This window comes from Penicillium daleae (assembly GCF_028827525.1).
Source record: "Penicillium daleae strain IBT 16125 chromosome Unknown utg000009l_segment0_segment0, whole genome shotgun sequence".
Classification (NCBI taxonomy): Eukaryota; Fungi; Ascomycota; class Eurotiomycetes; order Eurotiales; family Aspergillaceae; genus Penicillium; species Penicillium daleae.
In genome coordinates this window covers 1299107-1321199 of record NW_026623157.1, presented here as the reverse complement: position 1 = coordinate 1321199, position 22093 = coordinate 1299107, and the positions used below count along the sequence as shown (strand labels likewise).

Here is a 22093-nt window from a genome sequence, read left to right as displayed (position 1 = left end):
CACACATGTCTATTTGTTGGCTGGAGAGTCCGGGGAAATCAGGGGATCGGCATTAGGATTAGCATCGCCCTTGAGAATGTCCTGGGAAATCAGGGGATCAGCATTGGGATTGGCATCGCCCTTGAGAATGTCCGCCGGAGGGTCTGTGAAGAAAAGAGTGCGTTAGCCATGTGAATACCTCGCCACTTTGTCATATTTGAAACTTACCAGTTCGAGCGAAGTGTTTGCGCTCCTCGGTATCTAGCTCCTTGACCCGACCGTTCGAGACCTCCTGGCGTGACAGACCCAAGAGGCTCTTGGGAAGACCCATGGAGGACAGGTACGAGACCGACTCCTTCCACTCCAGCTCCTTGCGCTTGTTGGACCACTTCAGCTCCTCACCCATAAGGTCAATCACACCAGGGAGAGCCTCCAGGGCGGCCTCAGCGTTAAGGAAGGCCAGACGGGTACGGCGGGCGATGACATCGACCGCGGTCTGAGCGTACTCGTGGCGGACCGCATACCGAACCTCACCGTCGACGAAGGGGTACAGGGCAGAGATACGGCAGCCGCGAACGGGGTAGCGGGCGTTGGTCGGGGATGACAGAGCGGCGACCTGCCAGGCACGGTCACCGTAGGACTGAGTCAGGTGTTGGGCCACATCGGTCTCGAGACCAAAGTGCTGGATCAGGTTGATGAAGAGGGTCTTGGAGTAGCCGTGAGCACCGATCAGGCGCACCTGGTGGGTCTGGCAGCTACCGTCGAGGACGGCGCCATCAGCCACCAAGCCACTGCCGCCAGCACCACTGATATCCGGCATATCGTTCAGCTCGCGAGTCTTCAACTGGAAGGACTTGATCGCCTCATCAACCGCCTCCTCGGCCATTTGGCGGTAGGTGGTCCACTTGCCACCGGCACAGGTCAACAGACCCGAGGGAGACACGGTGATCAGGTGGTTACGGACAAGAGCTTGCGAGCTGGTCTTGTTGGGGTCGCGAACCAGGGGGCGAATACCGGACCAGGCGGCCAGAACGTCCTTGCGGTCCACCGTGATGTCGGGGGCCAGGTAGCCACGGATCTCCTTGAGAATCCAGTTGATATCTTTCTCAGAGGGCTCGGGCTGGGTAGTGATCTCGGTGGGGGCGTCGGTGGTTCCGGCGATGGTGTTACCCTGCCAGGGCAGGAAGAAGATGACACGGCCGTCAGAAGTCGAGGGGTCGATCAGACCCATGTTAGACGGGCTGTAGTATCCGGGAAGAATAATGTGGACACCGGAGCTAGGGGCGACAATCTCCTGGGTGCTAGGCTCGTCCATCTTGCGAATGGAGTCGGTGAACGGACCGGTCGCGTTGACGATACCCTTGGCACGGATCGTGAACTCCTCGGTCTGCTCGCCGTCCTTGCCGGGGATCACGTCCTTCAGACGCGCCCCGTTCAGCTTACCGTCCGAATCCTTGGTGAGACCAGTCACCTCCATGTGGTTGACCACGGTACTGCCGTAGAGGGCGGCGGTCATAGCGAGGGAAACGTTCATGCGCGAATCATTGTGGGCGCCATCTACACAAAGTCAGATGAATCAAAATCTATGGCAATTGGGGGTTTTCGATCGTCGAAGCAAGAAACTTACCGTAGTACACCATGGCACCAATAACGTTATCGCGCTTCAGCATAGGGAATGCATCGATGGCCTTGCTCTTGGTCAGGAAGTAGGAGCTCTCAATGCCCTCGGAACCAGCCAGAAGGTCATAGGCCTTGCAGCCCGCCCAGAAATAGGGAGCCTGCCACAATTTCTGCACGGGCACCATAATCGGGAGCCATTGGGACAGATGGGGGGCGGTGTTCAAAAAGTACTTGCGCTCGCGGAGCGCTTCCTTGACGAGCGCATACCTGCGATGACATCATCGGTCAGTAAAGAACGGAGTCTTCAGGTCGAAAAGCTCGAAAATCCGAGCAAGATGAAAAACTGACTGGTTGTAATCCAATTCCCAAACGGCCTTTTCCAAATAGCGCACACCACCGTGGACCAACTTGGTACTTTTACTGCTGGTGCCAGCACTGAAATCATCACGCTCCACCACCGCCACCCGCAAGCCTCGGGTCGCCGCATCCAACGCAATCCCGGAACCCGTCGCGCCGCCACCAATGACCAACAGATCGTAGGGCTCTTCAGTCTGGCTGCGCTTCAGGTCCTTGATCTGATCAATGCGACCCTTGATGGCCGGGAAGCTTGGGGGTACCAGCTTGCCCTCATGGTAGCCCGGAGGAGGGACCGCGGGGGCTTCCAAACCGGGGATATTGCGAGGACGATAGGAAATGTAGAGAACTCCTGCTCCGGCGGCCGCGGCCGCCGAAGTGTAAAGAAGTGGTCGCAGGAGCTTGCGCGAATGACGAGCGGCCATTATCCGATCGGGGGGGGGGGGGTTGATTCTTTTTTTTTTTTGGAGATGAGAAGGTGAGGTGTGAGTCTCTAGCTAGAAATCACGGGTTAAGCTCGTTTTCTCTGCGCTCAAAGCAGGTGAAGTATGACGAGGTCCCAGAGTCAATTGGGAGTTTTGTTGAAGGAGGGAGAAATGTGTCCAAGTGGAGGATCAATTGGCGTCTCGGAGAGAGAAGAACGCGGAGATTCTGAGGGGAAGAATGCGGAGTGGGGAAGGGAGGGAAGGAGGAGTGGTGGAAGAGAAGACGAGCAATTCCTGGGACGGAAGGAGGAGGAGAGGGAGGATGATGGCGATGGCAGGGAGGAAGGGAACGAGCAGAAGTTAAGCCGGATGGTTTGGCAGAGGAACTCTGACCTGCGACCTGGTCTTTTGGTCCAGTCCTTCTTTCCCGTCGGATTTCACCCAACGTGAGTCAACGAAGAAATGGCTGACCAAGGCAGGATTGGCGGGTGCGCCCCAAAAGGGATCACCGTGATCGGGATACCTTCCCACTTTTCCACTTTTTCCACTTTTCTTCTTTTTCCAGCCAAACCCGGTTCAACTCGGCCCCGACGTCATTCGAGGCCAAACTGGGATTCTCCCACCAATCAGGCCCTCGGCAGCCAACTCATGCCCACAGATTTATTATCAGCACCGGATTTCCACCCCGATCTTTACAGTATTCTGGACTACTGGACTACTGGACTACTGGACTACTGGACTACTGGACTACTACTGTACCTACGATGGAGTCATGGAGTATGACGATGGAGTATGGGACTGTGTCTCGACCTTGGCGGATCTTCCTCTCCATGTGACACGCAGAAATTTCGAACCTCTCCAGCACCACTACCAGCTGGCCTATCCCTTTCAGAACGCTCTCCTTTCCCCTTAAGAAGCAATTCGTACTCGGCATACCTGACTTCTTTTTTTTTCTACTTGGGCCATCTGACCATCCTTGGGCTTCCGTGATCCCGTCCGGGGTACACCACTCCGTGTATACGCAGTCCAGCTCACTACCTGGAACTGGACCTGGAACTGTCAGTCGATCGCCAGGTTCGCGACAGTCTCTGCATGGGCAGCTGACTTGCGGCTCGATCCACCTAGATCGCGGCCCCAGTTTTCAGGGGCTCCAACTGCCTTGTTCGTTAGATCCACTCCATCGACTCTTAATCGGTCATGGTTATGGATCATCATGCTGTCATGGTGGTCCTCAAAAACCTGCCCTTCCCCCGATGGAGTTGGTTCTCTCTTTGCTATGATTGTTATCCTATCTCTCTTGCACTCTTAACACCAGAGCCAGACACAAGATAGGATCCATCTTCTGAAATCAGACCAATGTGGCCCTGATCCACTGCCACTCCACCAGAATTCCTGGTTCCCTTCGCATGCCTTGCAGGTCGGAAGGAGAAAATATGGTCACCCTATGCATTCTTGCCTGTCTGGTGGAGTCCATGAAGCCCATCTACCGCTTGCCACATAACTACACGAATCTACGACTACTGTATATGTCTATGATGAACGTGATGAACATGATAAATTATATTTATGCCTGAGTATACCTTCTGATAACTGATGTTGGGACCATAGGATGCGCGTGGGGGTTCCCCTCATAACTGACTGTGGCCATCGTAGATCTAGCCTCTTGTCCTGCCTTCGTCTTATTTTTCCGTGTCTTGTGGAAAACGAAAACGCTATAATTATTTATGGCACACAATGTGGAATTGGACTGGTGGAAATGGCATCCCGGACCCACCGATAGTGGCTTTCAAATGGATCAGCTTCCTCCATTGCGCCCCCACGCTCCTCGCTCACTACAGTACCAGTGTAGAAATATATAACCACCGGGCATCGATAGTCCGGATCACCACGCGTTCATGTGTTCTCCATTAACCATTGGGCTGTTTCCCATAACTCAAGTCTTTAGGATATATTGGACAACTAGGCTGAGATATATCAGCATAGTAGACGGTGACCGATCAGGTGATTTGTATGTTCCAAGCAGAAGCACTTGTGATGCCCAGGCAATTAGCCTACTGTACACAAATGATATACTATGTACGGAGTACTGCATCTTACATAGTACTACAGTGCCAGGCAAGAAGTTTGAATACACCCTTGGTAGATTACATAATTTTCTGCCGGCCAAATTAAATTAAATTAATTAAAATCAACAGACTGTTATATTCGCATAGACTAGTAGGTAGTATACCACCCCTTGGATTCGATAATTGCCTGCACACGATTATACATACTTATACTAAGCTTACGCAGGATATCAGGGTCTATTTGAGACCAGGTGTGCTGCGCTGCGCTGATGAGATAAACACGCGTTTCTTCATTGTTAGGCATATCATAGAGCTTAGGAAATAGCTCTAGTAGCCTACGCTTGAGTAGCCCCTAGAGGTTTTCAATTGGATTCAGATCTGGCGAATGTGGTGGCCACTGTATAACTTCTATATCTATCTCGTTTAGGAGATCGCGTACGATATGCGCAGTGTGTGTTGATGCGTTGTCATGCATAAAAATCGCATCGGATCGATTCGATAGAATTGATAGAAGGTAGGTTGAATAGGTTGATTGAATAACTCGTGAAGTAACACCACCACGCGGTGATTCGGGATCTCCGTCTATTGGAATTAGGCCAGTTCGCCTAGTATCACTATTAATACAAGCCCAAAACATCTGTCGAATCTGTTTCCTATAAGGTTTTTCATGAATTTCGCCCTCGCGAGCTTGGTGAATTGGTCGTACGAAGGTCCATTGAGCGCCAGCGCCAGAACCACGCTCAATTGATGTTTCGTCAGAGAAATAAACGCGCGACCAATCTTCTGGTGTAAAATCGCGATATCGCTCCGCCCAGGTAAGACGATTTGCTGCGTCGTTATCGTTTAATTGAGGTCTTGTAATCTTCCGCCACTTTCGTAGACCAAACTCTTTTAAAAGGTTTCGTAGGGTACGCTCGCAGATTTTGTAGTTAACCAATTCGAGTAGCTCGTAATATCGGCAGCTAGGATTTTGCTGAATATAATCATAAATACTATCGCGCTCCTCTTCAGAGAGATTTCTTGGCCGACCGGATCGTTTTAGCGTATCGTTTTCTTTGCCACGAATAGCCTCACGTCTGCAGGTGGTGATAATTGTGCTTCGAGAGATAGAGGGAAAATGACTAGCGATTTCGCCGTAGGAGAGCTTCGCATTAGTACGAAGACTGCAGATTCGCGACCTTGTAGAAGGTGATAATTCTACTCGACCCATATTGATTAGTGATGGTTGAATCTGGTAGTTGGATAGGGGCTAACTGACCTACCTACCTACCTACCTTTCAAATAGGGGTAGCCTGATTGTTGTTTATTTTGATGGTTATTTTGTTGTTTATTATGATGGCTGTCTTGATGGTTGGCAGGGTGCTAGAATTATGGTTTAAAATAGTAGGCGGTAGGCTAGGCGGAAGTAGGGGTGTATTCAAACTTCTTGCCTGGCACTGTAGTATAAGACCCACACAGAGTAAGACTGGCCTCAGGCTTCAGCCGACCTCAAGTCATCCCAGCTGCGGGAATCACATTGACTGACCAATCCACGGACCCAGGGCATGGTCCAGTGGCCTAATAGAGTAGTTGCCGCAATTTTCAGGACCACAATCCATGTATATATTATCTCTACTATCTATCTATAGGCAGCGCTAGCAGGGTAGTACGTACAGAGCAGTCCAGGAACAGTATTTACATTCAGTCCCGGCTATCGCGGCCGGAGACGGGTGTCCCAGGATAAGACTGACTATCTCCCGGGTACAGACAGTGGCTCGAGTAATCTATCTCTTATTGATCTGCAACATCGATGGAGTATATCCCACATGCGTCTTTTCCCCCCGAACCTCGAGATAAGAAACCCCTCTGCACGCAGGGCAACTTTGTTTTTACCATTCCCCCCCCCCCCACCCTGACACAGTCTGGGCATGCATGATGCCGACGCAAGTCCAGCGCTAGGCTTCAGAATACCTTCACCATAGTCACGGAATGCATGATGCGCGTATGGAGAGATAAGAGGTTGCACAAGGTTGCAATTGCCCTCGCCCCCCCCCCCCCCCCCCCCCCCCTTTTTTTCCCCCTCATTCTCCCACCAATCCTCAGATGCGGGGAACTCCTGATACTCTACGATTCTGGTCGGACGGACGGTACAGTAGTAGATACCTGAAAGCGGTTGTTAACAGTCGAGCTTCTGAAGACTGGCCACTCGGTGAACACACGCCCATCAGCCATATCGAATCCCACGATGACACACGGACACGGACGATAGGCGATTACGGTGGGGTGGCAATGCCGATCGAGCCGCCGTCTCCTGCACGTCGATCGGGTGTCAGTCTGTTAGTGGTGGTGTCTACAGTACCTACAGCATGGAGACTTTAAGAGATGACTGCATGGTGAAAGGTCCAAGCACCGTAAACAGCCTAAGGGAGCCTGAGAAGAGCCCGGGTTCACCTAGCCCGGGTAGAGTACATACTACGTAACCTACTGCGTAGGGGGGTACATACTCCATCCTACTACTTGAGTAATTTGTATTTTGTGTGGTTGCCACTGGCCAGGGTAGAAGAAGAAGCCTCCCTGATCGGCCGGTTGAGTTTGACAGGTGGAGTGATGGCCAGGTTCAACGGGAGATCAAACCACCTGGGTGGAGACCTGTGGCTCCGTGGCCCAATGTTGAATGTACCCGAGAATCGCCCCCCACTAAGAATGCTATACCCTGTATGTCTGTAAGATGTAGATGAGAATGTTGTTGAATGTGGCACCATGGCACTGACGTGGTCGTATACATCCTGGAACTAGGTACTGTACACGGGAGAAAAGCATGAGAAGGATATCAAGGGTACGAAGGAAATGGAAAGGATCGTAATTCAGTCAATCAAGGCTCCATCGAGAAATTCATTTGTCATAGTTCGTGCTTCACTTCGAGCATCGAGTCTTCAGTATAGAGTAATCTACATTCTTCATTGCCGTACACACCGTCCCAATCCAAGCAAAAAGGAAACACGGCAGAGAAAGCAGGACAGCAAAGCAAATCTCAGCCTTTAAAGAGGCAAATCAATACTCCCAAATTGGGGGCCTCATAACATTCTGGTGTGGGGCAGCGTAGGCCCATGAGAATCCCAAAACAAACTCCAGATATATATCACAAGATGACGGGGGTATAGATGTCGTGATGAGCGGGAGAGAAGATTCAAAAAAAACAAGGCCAAGTCCATAAATCCATAAATCCATATTCCCAAAAAAAGGTGCAGGTGATCGTTCTGCACGGAGACGCCTGGTTCGTTTTTTCCCGAGGATATGCAAAATGTGTCGCTGAGATGGGGGGAGAGAGAGAGAGCAAGAGAGATACGAGGGTGGAGAGGGCGACGAGTCAGCCCTCTTCCCGCGAGAAAGATGATTATTATGGTAGCAGAGAGGTCGGTCGGAGAGGAGGAGAAGAGAAGGAGGTGGTGTAGATGGGGAAGATCATTAAGAGGAAGCCATGCGTCGCTTCAGATCTCGAACATGATCAAAGCAGCTGGCATAGTCTCGCAGCTCATCTTGAAGCTGGCCGGAGAGGGCGGCATTGGAGGAATGACACCGCAGCGAGGATAGTGAGGTTTGAGACGACGAGGCCGAGAGACTGTGTGCCGATCGGGAATCGATGGAGTCGAGAGTAGATGATCGAGAGTGAGTCGCACCCTCTCGAGACTTGAGTGCGGATTGCTCGCCCTCGGCCGATGTGCGATCCAACTCGGCGAGTCGGCAGGTCTGGGAGCAGTAAGGACCGCCAGAAGTCTGGCGGTCGCAGACGAGACAGAAGTCGAGAGACCAGTCGGTAGACATGATGAGATGGTGATGAGTGATGTGGTTAGATGCTTGGTAGAGATTGGATGGAAAGAGAGGAAGTATGGTAAGATTGGATGTTGAAAAAGGTAGAAGCGAGAGGAATAAAGCAGATGATATACTCCAGAGCAGAAGAGAAAATAATCGACGCCAAGTGGTGGTAGGCCCCAATGTTATCAACTCGGCAGAAATGACGAAGAAAGGGGAGGATAAGAGAGAAGAATAAGAAAGAAGATGGGAGTAAAATGTGTTTCGAAACTCAGCAGAAAAAGGTGCAGCGTGCAGGTTGCAGACCCGAGCGATCACCTCATTAGGGGGAGCGATGGGGAGGGGGATCCACAGTGTCACAATCAGGACGGTAGTGCCAGGAGTGGAGTGGTTCAGAGCTGAGGCAAGTAAAAAAACCAGAGAAAAGAAATTCCATAGGTAGTCGTGACTCGTGCGTGGGTGAATCATCCTTATAATTTGAGGTACCCGTGAAACGATGGGAGGGGAAAAAGGACAACCCAAAGAGACGTGAGAGACTAAAAGAGGCGATCGTCGCACGGATGACCCCTGGCGACCAGCCAACCACACGAGCAAGTGCGGGGGAGAGGCACAACGGAGGGGTACTTCCAGTGGTACCCAATCCATTATGGCCCCAGATGTACTCGGTCCCAAACGGTGGTGGGAGCTGAGGACATTATGGGAGATTATGGCGTGGCTCGGGCGCTTAGGGCAAAAACTACTGAAAAGATGGCCAAAGTGGAAAAAAAAAATCAAATAAAAAAAGGTTAAAATGCGGACCTGACCATTCAAGCATGCAATCCGTAGTCCAGATAACATGCTTCGGCAGCTATTAGAAGAAGAGAGAGAGCGATAGAGAGAAAAAAAAGTTAGATATTCGAGATGACTCCATCCACGACCAGGTCACGGCATCAGGATATTTAGACATCGGAGGAGGAGCTTGACAAGCAAACATGGCCAATGTGGATAAAACTACGGAGTAGAGGACTTTATAAACTGGATCCGGGGTAGTAGCCCCCTCCTTCTCATTTACCCACCAATGTCCCAACTGACGATGAGAAGCCCAAAAAAAAAAGACGGCCTACACAGAATATGTTGGATGGTGATAGTGGGACTCCATTCTACAGTAGCAAGAGCAATTCACTCGATTGAGACACTAATGACGCTAATGACACACCTTTAAACGCAAGAGGCGCAGTATATTGGCCTATAGGTCCTGTAAATCCTTCTGATATACTGTATGAGCGAATTTGAGGCCACGAAGATGCATACCTCGTGGACTGTCCCACTGGTTGGTATGTACGGTAGGTACGTACTCCAGTAGGTTACTAAGGTACTCCGTCCAGGATGACGAGGCTCCCTTGAGACTAGCTTGCCTGCGCGTCGCCTGCAGGAACCTCGAACGGGCAGTCATCGGCCTCCCCTTTCCCCACTTCCAGCGTCCTTGCGGTGGCTTGTCAGCCCGTCATCTGCGCACGGGCCTCGGGACTACTGTTAGCACGGTGCCTGATTCATGCAAACTTGGGGGCCTGCCAGCTCAAGTAGACTGACGAAGAAATTGTCTTATTATGGGGGGGGGGAGGGCGGTTCCATAAGACCATAAGATATCGTTTATAAGATAGCTTCAATGATACTACAGTATGTTATTTGATCAGAGCGCAGGGATTGCAGCCTACGTACAGTTCCAGATCACCTATGGTTCAGGATGTCTAGAGACATACTACTACTCTAAGTATTATTCAATCAATTGAGGGTGTCCTCGAAGTGGATATGTACATAGCAGAAGTGAACACCATGACGCAAAGTCCACCCCTGGTATTCCATTTGGCTAACCTAATATACTGCACTGGACTGCGATATGCACGCTCCCCGCCGATAAACTTAGCTGCATTTGGCATTTTTGGCGCTATCGAGTCACGCGAGGAACGCGTGAGGGATGCCCATCCCGTCTCGCAAAATGCGGGGAAAGTATCGTGCTCGGTCCTGACCTTGACCTTGACCTTGCCCCTTTGGGGAGGGTCCCCCAGTGGCAGATCCCGTGGAACGTTCTCCCCCTTCTCGCTTCGGCAAGCTTTCTCCGAGCAGGGTCATCCAGCACCAGATTCACACTGATTGGACAGAGATTCTGCTTGCCCAGGCATATGCGGGTGATCAGGGACCCAACGAGGTGGATAAGGGGAGTTGGGGAATAATTGGGGGAAGAAACAGACTTCGCTTGGCACTTGATGAGAAAGAAAAAAAAAACCAAGGAAGCGAGAGGGAGGTGGGGAAGGCCATCACATCTTTTCCGAGTCAAGAGGTTTCTCAAGAAAAAAAGGGGATTAGGTCAATTTCTGGCCATGAAGATGATGCCGCTGGTTGCGGTTGATGCTGTTTCACTCGCCAGTCTTTTCCCGTGGTTCGGCGGGGATGCGAACCAAGGTGGCTGGCAAGCGAGCTTCGCGCGCGGGGTCCTCCGTCTCGTCGGGTCCAGTATCGTGAAGTCCACTTGCTTTAGCTGTGTGAAACCCGTAGCGTTAGCTTTGAATCTGCACTGGTGCGATAAGGAGCGGTTTCGCTCAAGCTTACTGGAGGCCAGGCTGATGGCGCGAAGCACATTGTCCCAATTGGCAAGCACGCATGCAACCGCTGGTTCGAATCAGTTTCAACGTTTCAACGTCCAAGAAGAGGGGAGGGGCAAGAGATAGACACCACCTTCCGTGCCATCCTTCAACGTGGCAATCTTGCTCTCGAGCGCCTGCATTTGCATGGCCAATGTCCCACTCAAATCCCGTAGCTGCCGGAGGTTTTCGAGTTCGGCCTTTTTCGCGTCGATGCGCGTCGATAGCGCGGACGAGGACTGGGACACTGGCTGACGAAGCCCAGCACCGGGCAACATGGAGGTTGGTCGTGACGAGTACGCCATGGTAAAGGTAGAGGCGACGACAAAAAGACAAAATGGAGAATGAGGCGCTGCCTGCTAGATGAATAATGCGTGACGAGCGATCAGAAGACTCTCATCAGTCCGCAAATACCCCAAACACTGCAAAAGGGTCCGGCATCCCGCCGAGGGGCGCTGAGTCAGCCAAAATGGGACTAGTCCCAATAAGGACAAACATCAACAGTCCTGTTTACACTTTTACACTTTGTTCCTCTTGCGACCGTCAACTCGACTTCCTTACGGCCCTCCAACAACATGGCCAGGCTGAACGACTTTGCTGCTCCGGCAGAGTCTGTCGAGGCTTGTAAGTTGATTCTTTCTTTCCCTTACCCGATGATAACCCCCCCCCCCTTCTCCCGAATCAGAGATTGACGCGATCGTGGCTAGTGAAACGGCGATTCGTACGACAGAACCGCGACATCGTGCGGGTGAATTCTATGCAATCCCTTCGCATCCGCAGTTTAGAATCCGAAGTCTCACATCTACTGGCCGAAAATGTTTCCCTGCGCGAACAAATTATCAATCTCACGCAGGAGAACGAACGTTTCGAGTCTGCCAAAATGCTTCACGAGGAAATCTTTGAGATCAAGTCCCGCTTGGATAAGAAACTGGCTGAGCTGAGTAGCTTGGCTTCGGACCTGGGAATGTTGCCTCGCAAAGTAGGCAGACAAGGTGGCGACAAGACTGGAACAGATTCAGGTCGGCCCAGAGCGACCGTGGCGGACTCAAAGCCTCGAACCACGGACTCGGAGTTCAATGCAGGTCCGGAGGATGGAAGGCTGCCGGCGATTGTGGAAGACAAATATTATCCCCGAAGAACACTCGAGTAAGTTTGGTGATCTTTCTCCATTATTTATGGTGAGAGGACTGTTCTCACTGACCCCCGCAGACAACAAGAAATTCAGAACCTCGACCACACCGACTCCCGCTTGGAATCACCTCAGCACGATCGTCCAGCGCAGGAAGAGTGCGATCCAGCTTTGGAAAGCCCGAGACCCGAGTTGGAGGAGATGCCATCGGAAAGTCGTATAGACAGCGATCCCTCACACGATGAATCGGCCCTGCCACCGACGCTCGAGACTCGGAAGAAGAAAAAGAAGACCGACTCGGTAACCCCTGCATATAAAACATTGTCCCAGGACGATCTATCAACTACAGCGAACCAATCACGCGAGCCGACGAAATTAGGATCAAAGCGTAAATTCAGTCCAGACGAGGATGGGTTTTTGTCGGATCTGGCGCAAGACGATGACGAGTTCCAGTTTACTCGCCCGAGCGGAAGCCCTCGGACGAAGGCAGATCCGTTTGATTTTATGCGCCAGGACTTCTCACCCAGTAAAACGCCGACGAGCGTGAAACGGGGAACTGCCCAAGCTGGACTTACAAAGCGAAAGGTCCTTGAGCCGAGTATGCAATTTCCCCTTCAGTCAAACTCTCCTCTGGCTCGTTTCCATTGACTAACACCATCTAACAGAGAGCGCAAATACCAATCTCGGCTCCCCTAAGAAGATCCGGGCATCTTTGAATTCAGACTACAAAGTTCTTCCCAGAGTCGCAGCAGATGAGAACACACGCTCGCCCCAGAAACCCAAGGAGATTGATATTCAGAGCGGAAGGACTTGGAATCAGAAACCTCGCGTTGCTCGAATTGGCGCCGTCACGCAGAAGCCAAAACGTGCTGGCCGGTCTATTGAAACGGAGGACCATCTCGAGCCCGACGTGAAATCTACATTGCCAAAGGACTCCCCGGTGGCAAATACAGGGGACCAAGGCTTTGGGATGTCGGATATGAGCGCGACTTCCCGCCCTTCACGGCGTCGCGGAGCCGTGGTAAGCTATGCAGAGCCTAATTTGCGAGACAAGATGCGTCGCCCATCCAAGAACCTGATTGATGCCGTGACTGGGGCTGGTCCTCGCCGCTCCTCGAGTTTCCAACTTTCCCGGGATAGCCTCGGTAATGAAGCGAACCCTTCGCAATCTGACGCCAGCCCCCATCCATCTTTGAGCACGACCCGTGTTGCCGATCTAGTACTCGCAAATGAGGCTGCCGACCCGTTCGTCCAGGACGACACTTCGGATCAGTTACTGGCGACAGTATCTCGGCGAAGGCGAAAGGTATCGTCATCAACCAAGGATCCCGATGAGCACCCGGGATCGATGTCAACCTCGGATGCTTCAGATTTGAACGACCTGTCAGTAGCGCTGAGACAGAAGGTGTGTTCCAAGGGGCCTTCTCGGCGGCATTCTTCGAACCCCAAGAGCACCTCCCACGAGACGTTACGAGGGGAGGCAGATGTGGCCAGCGATCTTGACAGCAGCTTTGAGGCGGATGATACGGTCTACCGGCGGGAGACTCGGGTCACAGCAAGGAGAAAGAGCATGATGGTTTGACGGGTAGGGAGTGCATGATGGTATTGGCCCCTGGATAGGCCGCGGTTTAAGTTAATACTGTATTTACATTTTAGCCTGCATTGGTTGCAGTCCTCGTACAGATACCCTCGTCCCTTTTTTTCCTTCCTATTTCTGTTTGCGAGATTTGCCAGTCAATTGAACTTGTTTGGAATTTGTCTTAGGACTTTGAACCCTCGAAATGCATTCATTGTAGACGATGAGTGGGAACCATTGGTAAAGACTAATGCACTCTAAGTCGGGTACCGAACCCATTTGTCACGAATCCTCGTACATGTGTATTTCCAATCTTCTCTCTGCCTGAAAGCTGTATGGTTGTGGTCTGGGTGTGTTCATCCCGTGGCAGAAGTGTTATTCGGGATGCAGACAAGTGGTCCTCAAATCGCCTTTCAATGGGTGAATATACACACCCACACACATTGGGGTAGTGGTAAGTCCTTTTGCCGTCTGGATCCATTTGAAAGTCTCGGGTCATGAGATAGTGGCTGTGAACATGATCTGAAAGGTGGAGCAGATCAATCAGGTACCCCGGGGCTGACTGTTCTTCGAAGGCTTGGGCATCTTCTCATACGCATTCGGACTGGGCTTCCTCCTCCTGCGCTTGATCTTCTGGTGATGGTGGTCAGAACAGCATGCTGTCGAGTCTGCATCGGGAGGCTGGTCGGCCTGATTCTCGCCCAACGGCCTGCGCCCTCGTGGGTGGGCGTGATGGGCCATGTGATTCCGGTGATCGGTCTCGCTTTCACTATCCGAGTCTGAGGAGCTGGAGGAGGACTCGGATTCAGAACTGCTTTCGCCTACGGGTCGTGCCTTGTGGTAGATACAGCAGACTGTTAGAGAGGGTGTGTCTAGTCAGTACGGGAAGGTGGGTGAGATGGGGCACAGGGGAAGAGAGTATTTACCCTTTGAGCTTTTCTTGCCCATGCCCTCATTGTCGACTACGTCTTCGCTCCATCGAATGCGACGGCCTGGGGACGATTCAGCGGTGGTGGTGTCGGGGGTATCCTCGGCCCTCAGTCGGAGGGTGCCCGTGAGCCGAAGGGTGGATGAATCTCGAGAAGTTTCAGTTGTAGACTGAGAGGATAGAGTCGCCGGTTGGCGAGTTCGAGACATTGTGCTGCGGCGAGTCTGGTGGTAGTGGGAAGGTACAAACTTGAGTTGGGCGATTGGGGGCCACTGGAAAATAATGATGCAACTGATAAGACGATAGAATCTCTCACCGCCTAGCGGGTTTGACTTGCAGCTTACGAAAGCAGCCCTACAGCAGCTTCTCGTATCTCGTATAATTATTGTACGAAGTAATTAGTTATAGATGCTTGGAATAACGATGTATTCCATGGTATTATGGGTGTTTAGCAAACTATACTGGTCATGCACTGCTCCCAAGTTCCATTCCGGTGAAATTGTTGATCTTGCACTCGAATGGATCGCCATCAAGATAAGACTGATATCGCTGTACAAGGATGTCACCCATTCGACTTGTACAGTATGTATCAGTCAAACATCGATGAAGGTTCAAAGAGGCCAAATCTACTTCTTGATAGGTGGCGAAACTCTGCGCCTTCAGAACAATTACCTCACTATTTCTCTTGATTATGCTAATCCATAAGCGAAGACGTGCTCAGAAGATCTCGGCTAATGTAAAAGACTGTCAGGGGCCATAGTTACTGGGGCATTCGATCAAGTTTGACAATACCCTCTCTGGTGGTGAGCGCAAAATTTGGCAATGAAATCGGAGATATCGGCGTGTCGGTTTCTGTGCTTAGAGTCCATTGATATACTCCCATTCTACCTTCATGTATATGAGGACCCCGGGGAGATACACCACCACATTAAAAAAATTCATAATCGTAAGTGTGAATAGAATTGTCTCAGAGAACAGCCTAACAGAAAGATGTAAACTGCAGTCCACACTAGTGGCACACTAAGGAGGCGTCGGCCTCGCTAGCCAAACTGGGCGATATCTAGCTCGGCAACTAATTTACTCCCGCAGTTATGGATTGGAAGAGAGCCGAGGAATTCGGTGGAGAGTACATCATATTTTTCGAGCCTCGATTGTGCCAAGCGACGACCAAGGCTTGTTTTCGCTACAGTATATTAATCTAATTGTGGTAAGGTGGATCCAGAAAAGGCTGAAGAATTGAGTCGCTCATAAGCCATGTCTTGTCCATGCTAACCTCTTGACCAGCCTCTTGTGCATCACTTTCGAAGAATTATCGACATTCATCAACCTGGTGTACAATATTTAGCCACCGCCAATCACTTCTCTAAAATACTCGTTATGCTGGTTCAAGCTCTTGTTGCGACTCTCCTTCCAGCTGTCGTCCTGGCTGTTCCAGCCGCGCAGACCACATCCAACAACGGAGAAGATGTCTACGGAATTCCCTCGTCCGTTATTGAAACCATGTTCAATGTCCCAGCCTAGATTGAAGCTGCCTACATTTCAGCCATCCCGACTGCCTGGATATCATCTCTAGACACCCCTGCGTTTGCATCCTCCGTACTAGCCGAGGAGGAAGCTGGCATTGAACCATCCTGGTATAGCAACGAGCCCGACAGTGTGAAGGCATACTTTTCCACTCGCAACAAAGCCATTGATTCCTACTACGCCAAGGCGTCTTCATCCTATTGTGTCACAGCCTCGGTCTTGACCGCCGACATCTCTGGTGGTTCCACTCTGTACCGCTAGCACTGAAGCCTACAGTACCTCGGGATTGACTGCCACCTCCATATCTGCGTTTGCGTTTGCGTTTGCGTTTGCGTTTGCGTTTGCGTTTGCGTTTGCGTTTGCGTTTGCGTCTGCGTCTGCTTCTTCCACGAGCATTCAACTTGGCTCGACTTCTACTGGAGGTGTCCCTGCCGCCACGACGGGCCTTGCCATGAGCCTTGCTGGTACTATGGCAATCCTAGGTCTCGCGGTCGCTCTGTGAGATTGCCGCAATCGATGTATATTAGTCTAGAATTAGAAAGTGTGCAGATACTGGAATGGATACATTTACTTGGAGTACACTTGTCGGACGACATCTATCTTATCATGGTGAACAAATGTATTGGTGAGAATTTTCCTTTTCCTTCCAAAGAGCTATGATAAGAAAAAAAAGATATCAAACATGAACCTCCCTCGACATTCCAAAGGGGGGTTTGCAAAGTACACGAAAGTGGAGGAAAGGAGATCGGGTTGCATCGTAGCAGAATCTTTGCGCCAAAACAAAAACAGCGTCTGAGAGGGAGAATGCCGGTTCTATGCTGCGGTATATGCGCGTTCCGGTTCTCATATGCATGCCCCTCCAAATAATCTAGAGCTCGTAGAGAGACCAGCCGTCAAGGCTATCATTTCTCATCGAGCTTGGGTTCCCCGACCTTCCAGAAGAGCCAGCCGACGCCGGTGGGGGGTATTCAGTGCGCAATTCCTGATCCAGTCATAGCTCGTCTTCCTGATCCATCTCCGATGGCTTCAACAAGCCTCCTACCTTCATAGCCCGGGTGCGCTCGGCGGCTTGCGCATCGCGAACGGCCTGCTCTCGTTCCTCTGCGTAGAGATCGGCGTTGTCGTCAGAGAACTCCTTGAGGGAGATCAAGAAGTCACGCAGATGGGTCTTGAACTTGTTCAGGTCATTAGTGTATGCGAACAAGCCAAGGACGAACTGCTTGATTTGCGCCCTAGAAAGAAATGAAGGTTAGCGACTGTGCGCACAGAGTTGTCTCGTGATAGAGGGTGGATGGAAGCTTACTCTTGCAGGTTCTTGAACGCATTCTGCAGCAAGTTGGCGACGTATTCCTGCAAGAACTGCTTGTTGGAAGTGCCCGCCGGCGCTTGATCAGCAGTATAGATGGGTTCCTGAATCTTGCCGGTTTCGACGAATTCAAACATGCGAGACAAGAGCATGGCTTGGGACTTGAAGCCAGCCTTGTGGTCACTGTCCGTGAGGACAAAGAAGACATCCTGGAGAATCGGGATGTAGAATTGGCGGAAGAAGATGCTCGAAGTTTGCACATCCGCCTCGGCCATATTGTTCATCAGTTCGAAGCACATGGTAAGACCCGTGTTCTCCACCTCACGGTTGTCGTGCTTGGAGGCCCACATGCAGGAATCGATGACAAACTTGAATTGCGTGCCATCCAGCTTGAGGAGAGCCTGGAAACAATACAGATTGATGGCCTGCAGGAGCTTGAAGAACTGGACTCGGTGCTCGGGGTATTCATGGAAATCCTTGTTAATCATCTCCAAAGTACAGCTGAAGACGCTGTCCATAATGGCAGGGATCTTGTCCTCCATCATTGTCTGTTAATCGTATATTGTTAGCCACATCTGATTTAGAGGAGCGAGGGGAAAGGAACCAAAAGGGTTGGCTATTGAAACGTACATGAAGCTTGTGGATGATGGTAGTCATGACGTTCAGAACCTCGGCTTCTCGTGCATCGGGCACGTTCCGGTGGTAGTCAACCAAAACAGCCTCAAGGAGTGGCGGAACCATGTTAGCGTTCACCATGTCCACATCGTCCGACTTCTCCACGTAGGTGTCGATCAACTTCAGGATCTCCTTCTTGATGGTGCGAAGCCCACGGACTTTAGGAGTCTTGGGAGCGATTGTCCCTAGAGCGTGACACGTTAATATTTGGCAATGGCAAATGGATTATGTGTGCATGAGTGGGCAGGGAGTGTGACTTACCGTCGTTGGCTACCGCATCGTTGATGAGCTGACTGGAGGCACGATACATGTTCAGCATGTCGTGGTAGATCCGGCCAATCTGAGAATAGAAGTAGGTTCCAATAGATGAGCATGCTGCAACATTCGTCTTCATAATGTTACCAATGATTTTGATAGTGTTGCCATCCTGGAGAATGGCAGCGTTCTGGTTGGCTTCCGCAATGATTTGATCCCAAGCGGAATTGGGCAGTTGCATCAGGTTCTCGATCAACCGATCTTGGAGTGTCTTTTGCCCCTGGGCAGAAATCATGTAGCCACATGCTTCATAGAAGGTATGAATTTGCTGGGGGAAAGGTCCATGGTGATCTTTCGCATGTTCCGAACGATCTCCTCAATGAAAGGCTCATTCTCACCCGGTTGGAGTGCCACAAAGTGCCGTCGGCACTTGTTGGCGATCTTGATGAATGTATCGCAGGCCATATCCTGGACACCTTCGTGCGTCTCGTGCATGAATTCGAAAAGCTTGTTGACCACTGTCTTCAGGAATTTCCAGTGTGCCTTCAAGAATCGAGGATATTGGCCCACAATGTACATGATATTACTGGCGACCACGGCCTTGTTGTCTTTACCACGCTTCTGCTCTGTCAGGCCGAGAAGATCCTTGATGACGGTGACCAAGAACCGCTTTTCGGTTTCCTCATTCATGGCACCGGAAATGGAGCCGATGGCCCAGCACAGGGTGTTGCAATTGGCCCAGGACCACTCAGATCCATCCACTTGCTTGGCGAGCTTGTCAATCATAATCGTCTCGGTGTCGACCACGTCCAAGTGAGTGAGGTAAACCAGACACTCCCGAATCGTCTTGTAAAGCTGGATGGTATCGCTCTCCTTGACGAATTCACGCACAATCTCGCCCTCATCGTTTTCGACAATCAAGACCTCCTCGGGGCGGACCATCTTCTCAATCATGACAGTGCGCAGATTCGACAGCACGGTTTCATACTTGTGCTTGCGAAGAGGATAGTTCGCCAAGGTGCTCGGATGTGGTGCACCACCGTTGGCCAACCCACTGACCCCCATGGTCACAAGAGGGTTGATGTCGGTGATGGGTAGCTGTTGCATTTCTTCGTAAAGCTCCTGAACCAGGCGAGTCCAGTAGTCCAAGCAGATCTTGAACACCTCACGGTCTTCGATTTGGCTGATCCGAATCAGGTAGAAATGGGCATGCGTGAGGAAGTCTTGGTTGGGCAACTTTTCAATAAGCTAGGCACGAAAGAACGGTCAAGAATTAGCGTCATATCGTAGGCAGAACGCCCCAAGGCAAACGGATAAGGGGGAAGGGAGAGGGGCTATTGGCTACACCTACATCCAAGTGGGCGCTAAAGAAGCTGGAGAGGAAAAGAGCCAAATTGGCAACGAATTCCTGGTCTCGTCCATTGCTTCGGGCGTAGGTTTCCTTCAAGTCCAGAGACAAGGGAATAACATTCGAGACCGTTGTGAGTGTCTCCGTGAACATGTGCACCAGTCTCTCGTCATAGTTGTACGGAGTGCCGATCTGCAATCCACCGATCTCCGTGAGACACTTGAGGGTGACATTCCGGAAGTCGGGCACATCCAGGAATCGCGTCAGGAGGGTATTAATGATGGGCGTTTCAAAGATATACCCCAGAGGAATCCAATTCAAGAAGCGAAGCAGAGTCTCGAGGGTCGCCTTGACAAGACTGGGCTGGTTGGCGGTGTTGAGGACTTCGGAGCACAGTTGGAAGATGGAGGCAAATTCCTGGGTCATGGAGGTCTTCAGATTGCGGGCCTTGACGGAGGTCATTTGGTCCTGGGAAAAGTCAAAGACCTCCTCCGACAATAGGCGAAGGATGGCCATGTTGTTTTCACAGATGGAAAGACTGGCATGGCAAGAGGAGACGATCTCATTGATGAAGGTGGGCCAGTTATGCGGCCACTCCTGCTTGAGAATCGACACCAGGACCAGATTCAGTTTGTTCAAGAAGGCGCGCTCAGTACGGAGCTTCTCTTCGGATCCGGAGTTCTCGATAATGAAGTTGACGATGAAGTTTCGAATACCTGGAGAGAGGGGGAAGGAGATAATGGGTCAGCGGGATTTCTATTCTTAGCTCGTTTCGTTGATCTCTGGCAAAGATCAACGGGAGAGGTTGGGAATTTAAAAAGCTCGAGGCAGCGGCGAGCGGAAATAGCTGAAGGAGCCCATCGTTACCTTGACATTGATCTCTCGGTAAGACCTTCCATCGGGTCATAATCACATCGTCAAGAACTTGCAAGGCAATATCTAGATATCTCCGTCAGCGCATTCTCCTATGACATTTGTTTCCTTCGACGCGGTCGGCCAAGGATGATGGAGTATTTTCATGTCAACCCACATTTGGTCTGGGGGTATGTTGCCTCCTGGAGGATATTGCCCACGGTCACCCAGGCATCGGGGTTTTGCTTGAACTATACGAAGACAGATTTGTGAGCGGGGGATCAATCATTCATTTGTCGCGTCGTCGCAGATGGGGAAACTGGGAAGGCGACGATGGTGGCGAGCTTACTTCGGTCAAGGTCTGCTGGGCTTGTTTTTGCTGCGTGTTGTTTGTGAGCTTCGGGTGTGCCACAAGGCGTCCATCGCGAGAAGCGAATCGACAGCGAGGAGAGAGGATACGTACCACGTCGCCCTTGCCTTCAAAAAAGGCGCGGACCGTGTTGTCCAGCTCTTGTACAGAAACAGACATCCCGCCGCAGAGATTGGCGATTTCGCCCTCACGAGGTGGCCGTCACCGAGGCTTGCCGGAATGGAAAGGATGGGACCCGAGAAGGAAGGGGTGGACGCGGGGAGGAATTGACGAATGCCAAAAGGCCAGTCAGGGTTTGGGGCGATGGACGGGTTCGGATGGTGTAAGGAAGAAGCCAGGAAGGAGGCCGCGAGATGGGTTGATGGTAGTTCGTCGACTGGTGGGGCAAGTAGAGGGAGCGAGGTGGAGGGGCTTTGGGTCAGCCAAAACACCTGAGCTTTGACCGCAGGACAACCCTAACTCGAAACGGGAGGGAGGGGGGGGAAGCTCGAAGGAGGGGGAACAGAGGAAAATCGAGATTCAAGAATCGAGGATAGACTAGCAGCAGCAGAGCTAGTGGGGGGGTAGGGGTTGGATGAGGAGGAGGGGGGAAAGAGAAAAAGTGTGGAAGTGGTAAAGCACTGGCGGTGAAGGCGCGTCAGGCCTGGTTGGAAACAAACGGGCTTTTTGGAGACAGACAGAGAGAGCGGGAGAGCGAGCGAGCGAGAGAGCTGGGCAAACGGGCTGGGAAGCAGAGTGCTTAGTCAGCCCGAGCTGGCAACAACCTTAAGGTCAGGTTAGAACACCAGTGTTGAGGTCTTCTGCTAGGTAAACTACAGTAGACAAGTCATATCAAATGGACATCTCTAGTAGCTATAGTGTGAGCCGTCAAGAGAGATCACTCATTAGAGGCCAGTAGGTATTAGATAGATTTCTCGAAGCATGGTACTACTGCGATCCATTCCCTTCGTAGTTGCTCCCACAGGAAGAAGAAATACTCGAGATCTGACCGAGATCTCATTCGATACTGGGTAGCTTTTGCACCTTCCTCACCTCTTGTATATATATTGTAGTTCAGCTATTTCATTTTTGTGACGCGCATGAGGCCAGATGGGGGCGAAGTGATGCTATGGAGAGGGAACTGGGTTCCCCCCCCGGGATCGATCGAGATGGACTCACAGACAGAACATAGACAAGCCACGAATAAAAGATCATGAAATCAGGTCATTCATATCTGACAGTATACTCTAAATACTTGACGAATCAAGTAAGTTCAAGCTGATGTGTGGGGATATGAAGA

The 22093-nt window shown here is 51.2% G+C and overlaps 7 protein-coding genes across 7 annotated transcripts; 2 read left to right on the top strand and 5 right to left on the bottom strand.

The window, feature by feature from the left end:
* Positions 1-9: 9 nt before the first annotated feature.
* On the bottom strand, positions 10-2378 carry N7458_011607 (glycerol-3-phosphate dehydrogenase GUT2; the record flags this gene model as incomplete). Its single annotated transcript, XM_056914989.1, has 4 exons — positions 10-143; positions 208-1536; positions 1607-1866; positions 1948-2378. 4 exons carry the CDS (start codon positions 2376-2378, stop codon positions 10-12), a joined length of 2154 nt encoding a protein of 717 aa, XP_056759743.1.
* Positions 2379-7888: 5510 nt separating this feature from the next.
* Positions 7889-8245, bottom strand: N7458_011606 (uncharacterized protein; the record flags this gene model as incomplete). Its single annotated transcript, XM_056914988.1, has 1 exon — positions 7889-8245. The coding sequence occupies one exon, from the start codon at positions 8243-8245 to the stop codon at positions 7889-7891; it is 357 nt and encodes a 118-aa protein (XP_056759742.1).
* Positions 8246-10626: 2381 nt separating this feature from the next.
* Positions 10627-11156, bottom strand: N7458_011605 (DASH complex subunit DAD2; the record flags this gene model as incomplete). Its single annotated transcript, XM_056914987.1, has 3 exons — positions 10627-10748; positions 10820-10879; positions 10946-11156. 3 exons carry the CDS (start codon positions 11154-11156, stop codon positions 10627-10629), a joined length of 393 nt encoding a protein of 130 aa, XP_056759741.1.
* Positions 11157-11426: 270 nt separating this feature from the next.
* Positions 11427-13562, top strand: N7458_011604 (shugoshin family protein; the record flags this gene model as incomplete). The annotated part of the gene is made up of 4 exons (XM_056914986.1): positions 11427-11475; positions 11559-11997; positions 12061-12578; positions 12646-13562. The coding sequence occupies 4 exons, from the start codon at positions 11427-11429 to the stop codon at positions 13560-13562; spliced, it is 1923 nt and encodes a 640-aa protein (XP_056759740.1).
* Positions 13563-14099: 537 nt separating this feature from the next.
* On the bottom strand, positions 14100-14693 carry N7458_011603 (PPP1R11/YPI1 family protein; the record flags this gene model as incomplete). Its single annotated transcript, XM_056914985.1, has 2 exons — positions 14100-14410; positions 14483-14693. 2 exons carry the CDS (start codon positions 14691-14693, stop codon positions 14100-14102), a joined length of 522 nt encoding a protein of 173 aa, XP_056759739.1.
* A 1168-nt stretch (positions 14694-15861) lies between these two features.
* N7458_011602 (uncharacterized protein) lies at positions 15862-16510 on the top strand (the record flags this gene model as incomplete). The annotated part of the gene is made up of 3 exons (XM_056914984.1): positions 15862-15972; positions 16006-16259; positions 16285-16510. The coding sequence occupies 3 exons, from the start codon at positions 15862-15864 to the stop codon at positions 16508-16510; spliced, it is 591 nt and encodes a 196-aa protein (XP_056759738.1).
* A 489-nt stretch (positions 16511-16999) lies between these two features.
* On the bottom strand, positions 17000-20973 carry N7458_011601 (exportin CRM1; the record flags this gene model as incomplete). Its single annotated transcript, XM_056914983.1, has 8 exons — positions 17000-17240; positions 17312-17862; positions 17945-18174; positions 18251-18524; positions 18548-19492; positions 19596-20308; positions 20623-20695; positions 20794-20973. The coding sequence occupies 8 exons, from the start codon at positions 20971-20973 to the stop codon at positions 17000-17002; spliced, it is 3207 nt and encodes a 1068-aa protein (XP_056759737.1).
* Positions 20974-22093: the final 1120 nt, after the last annotated feature.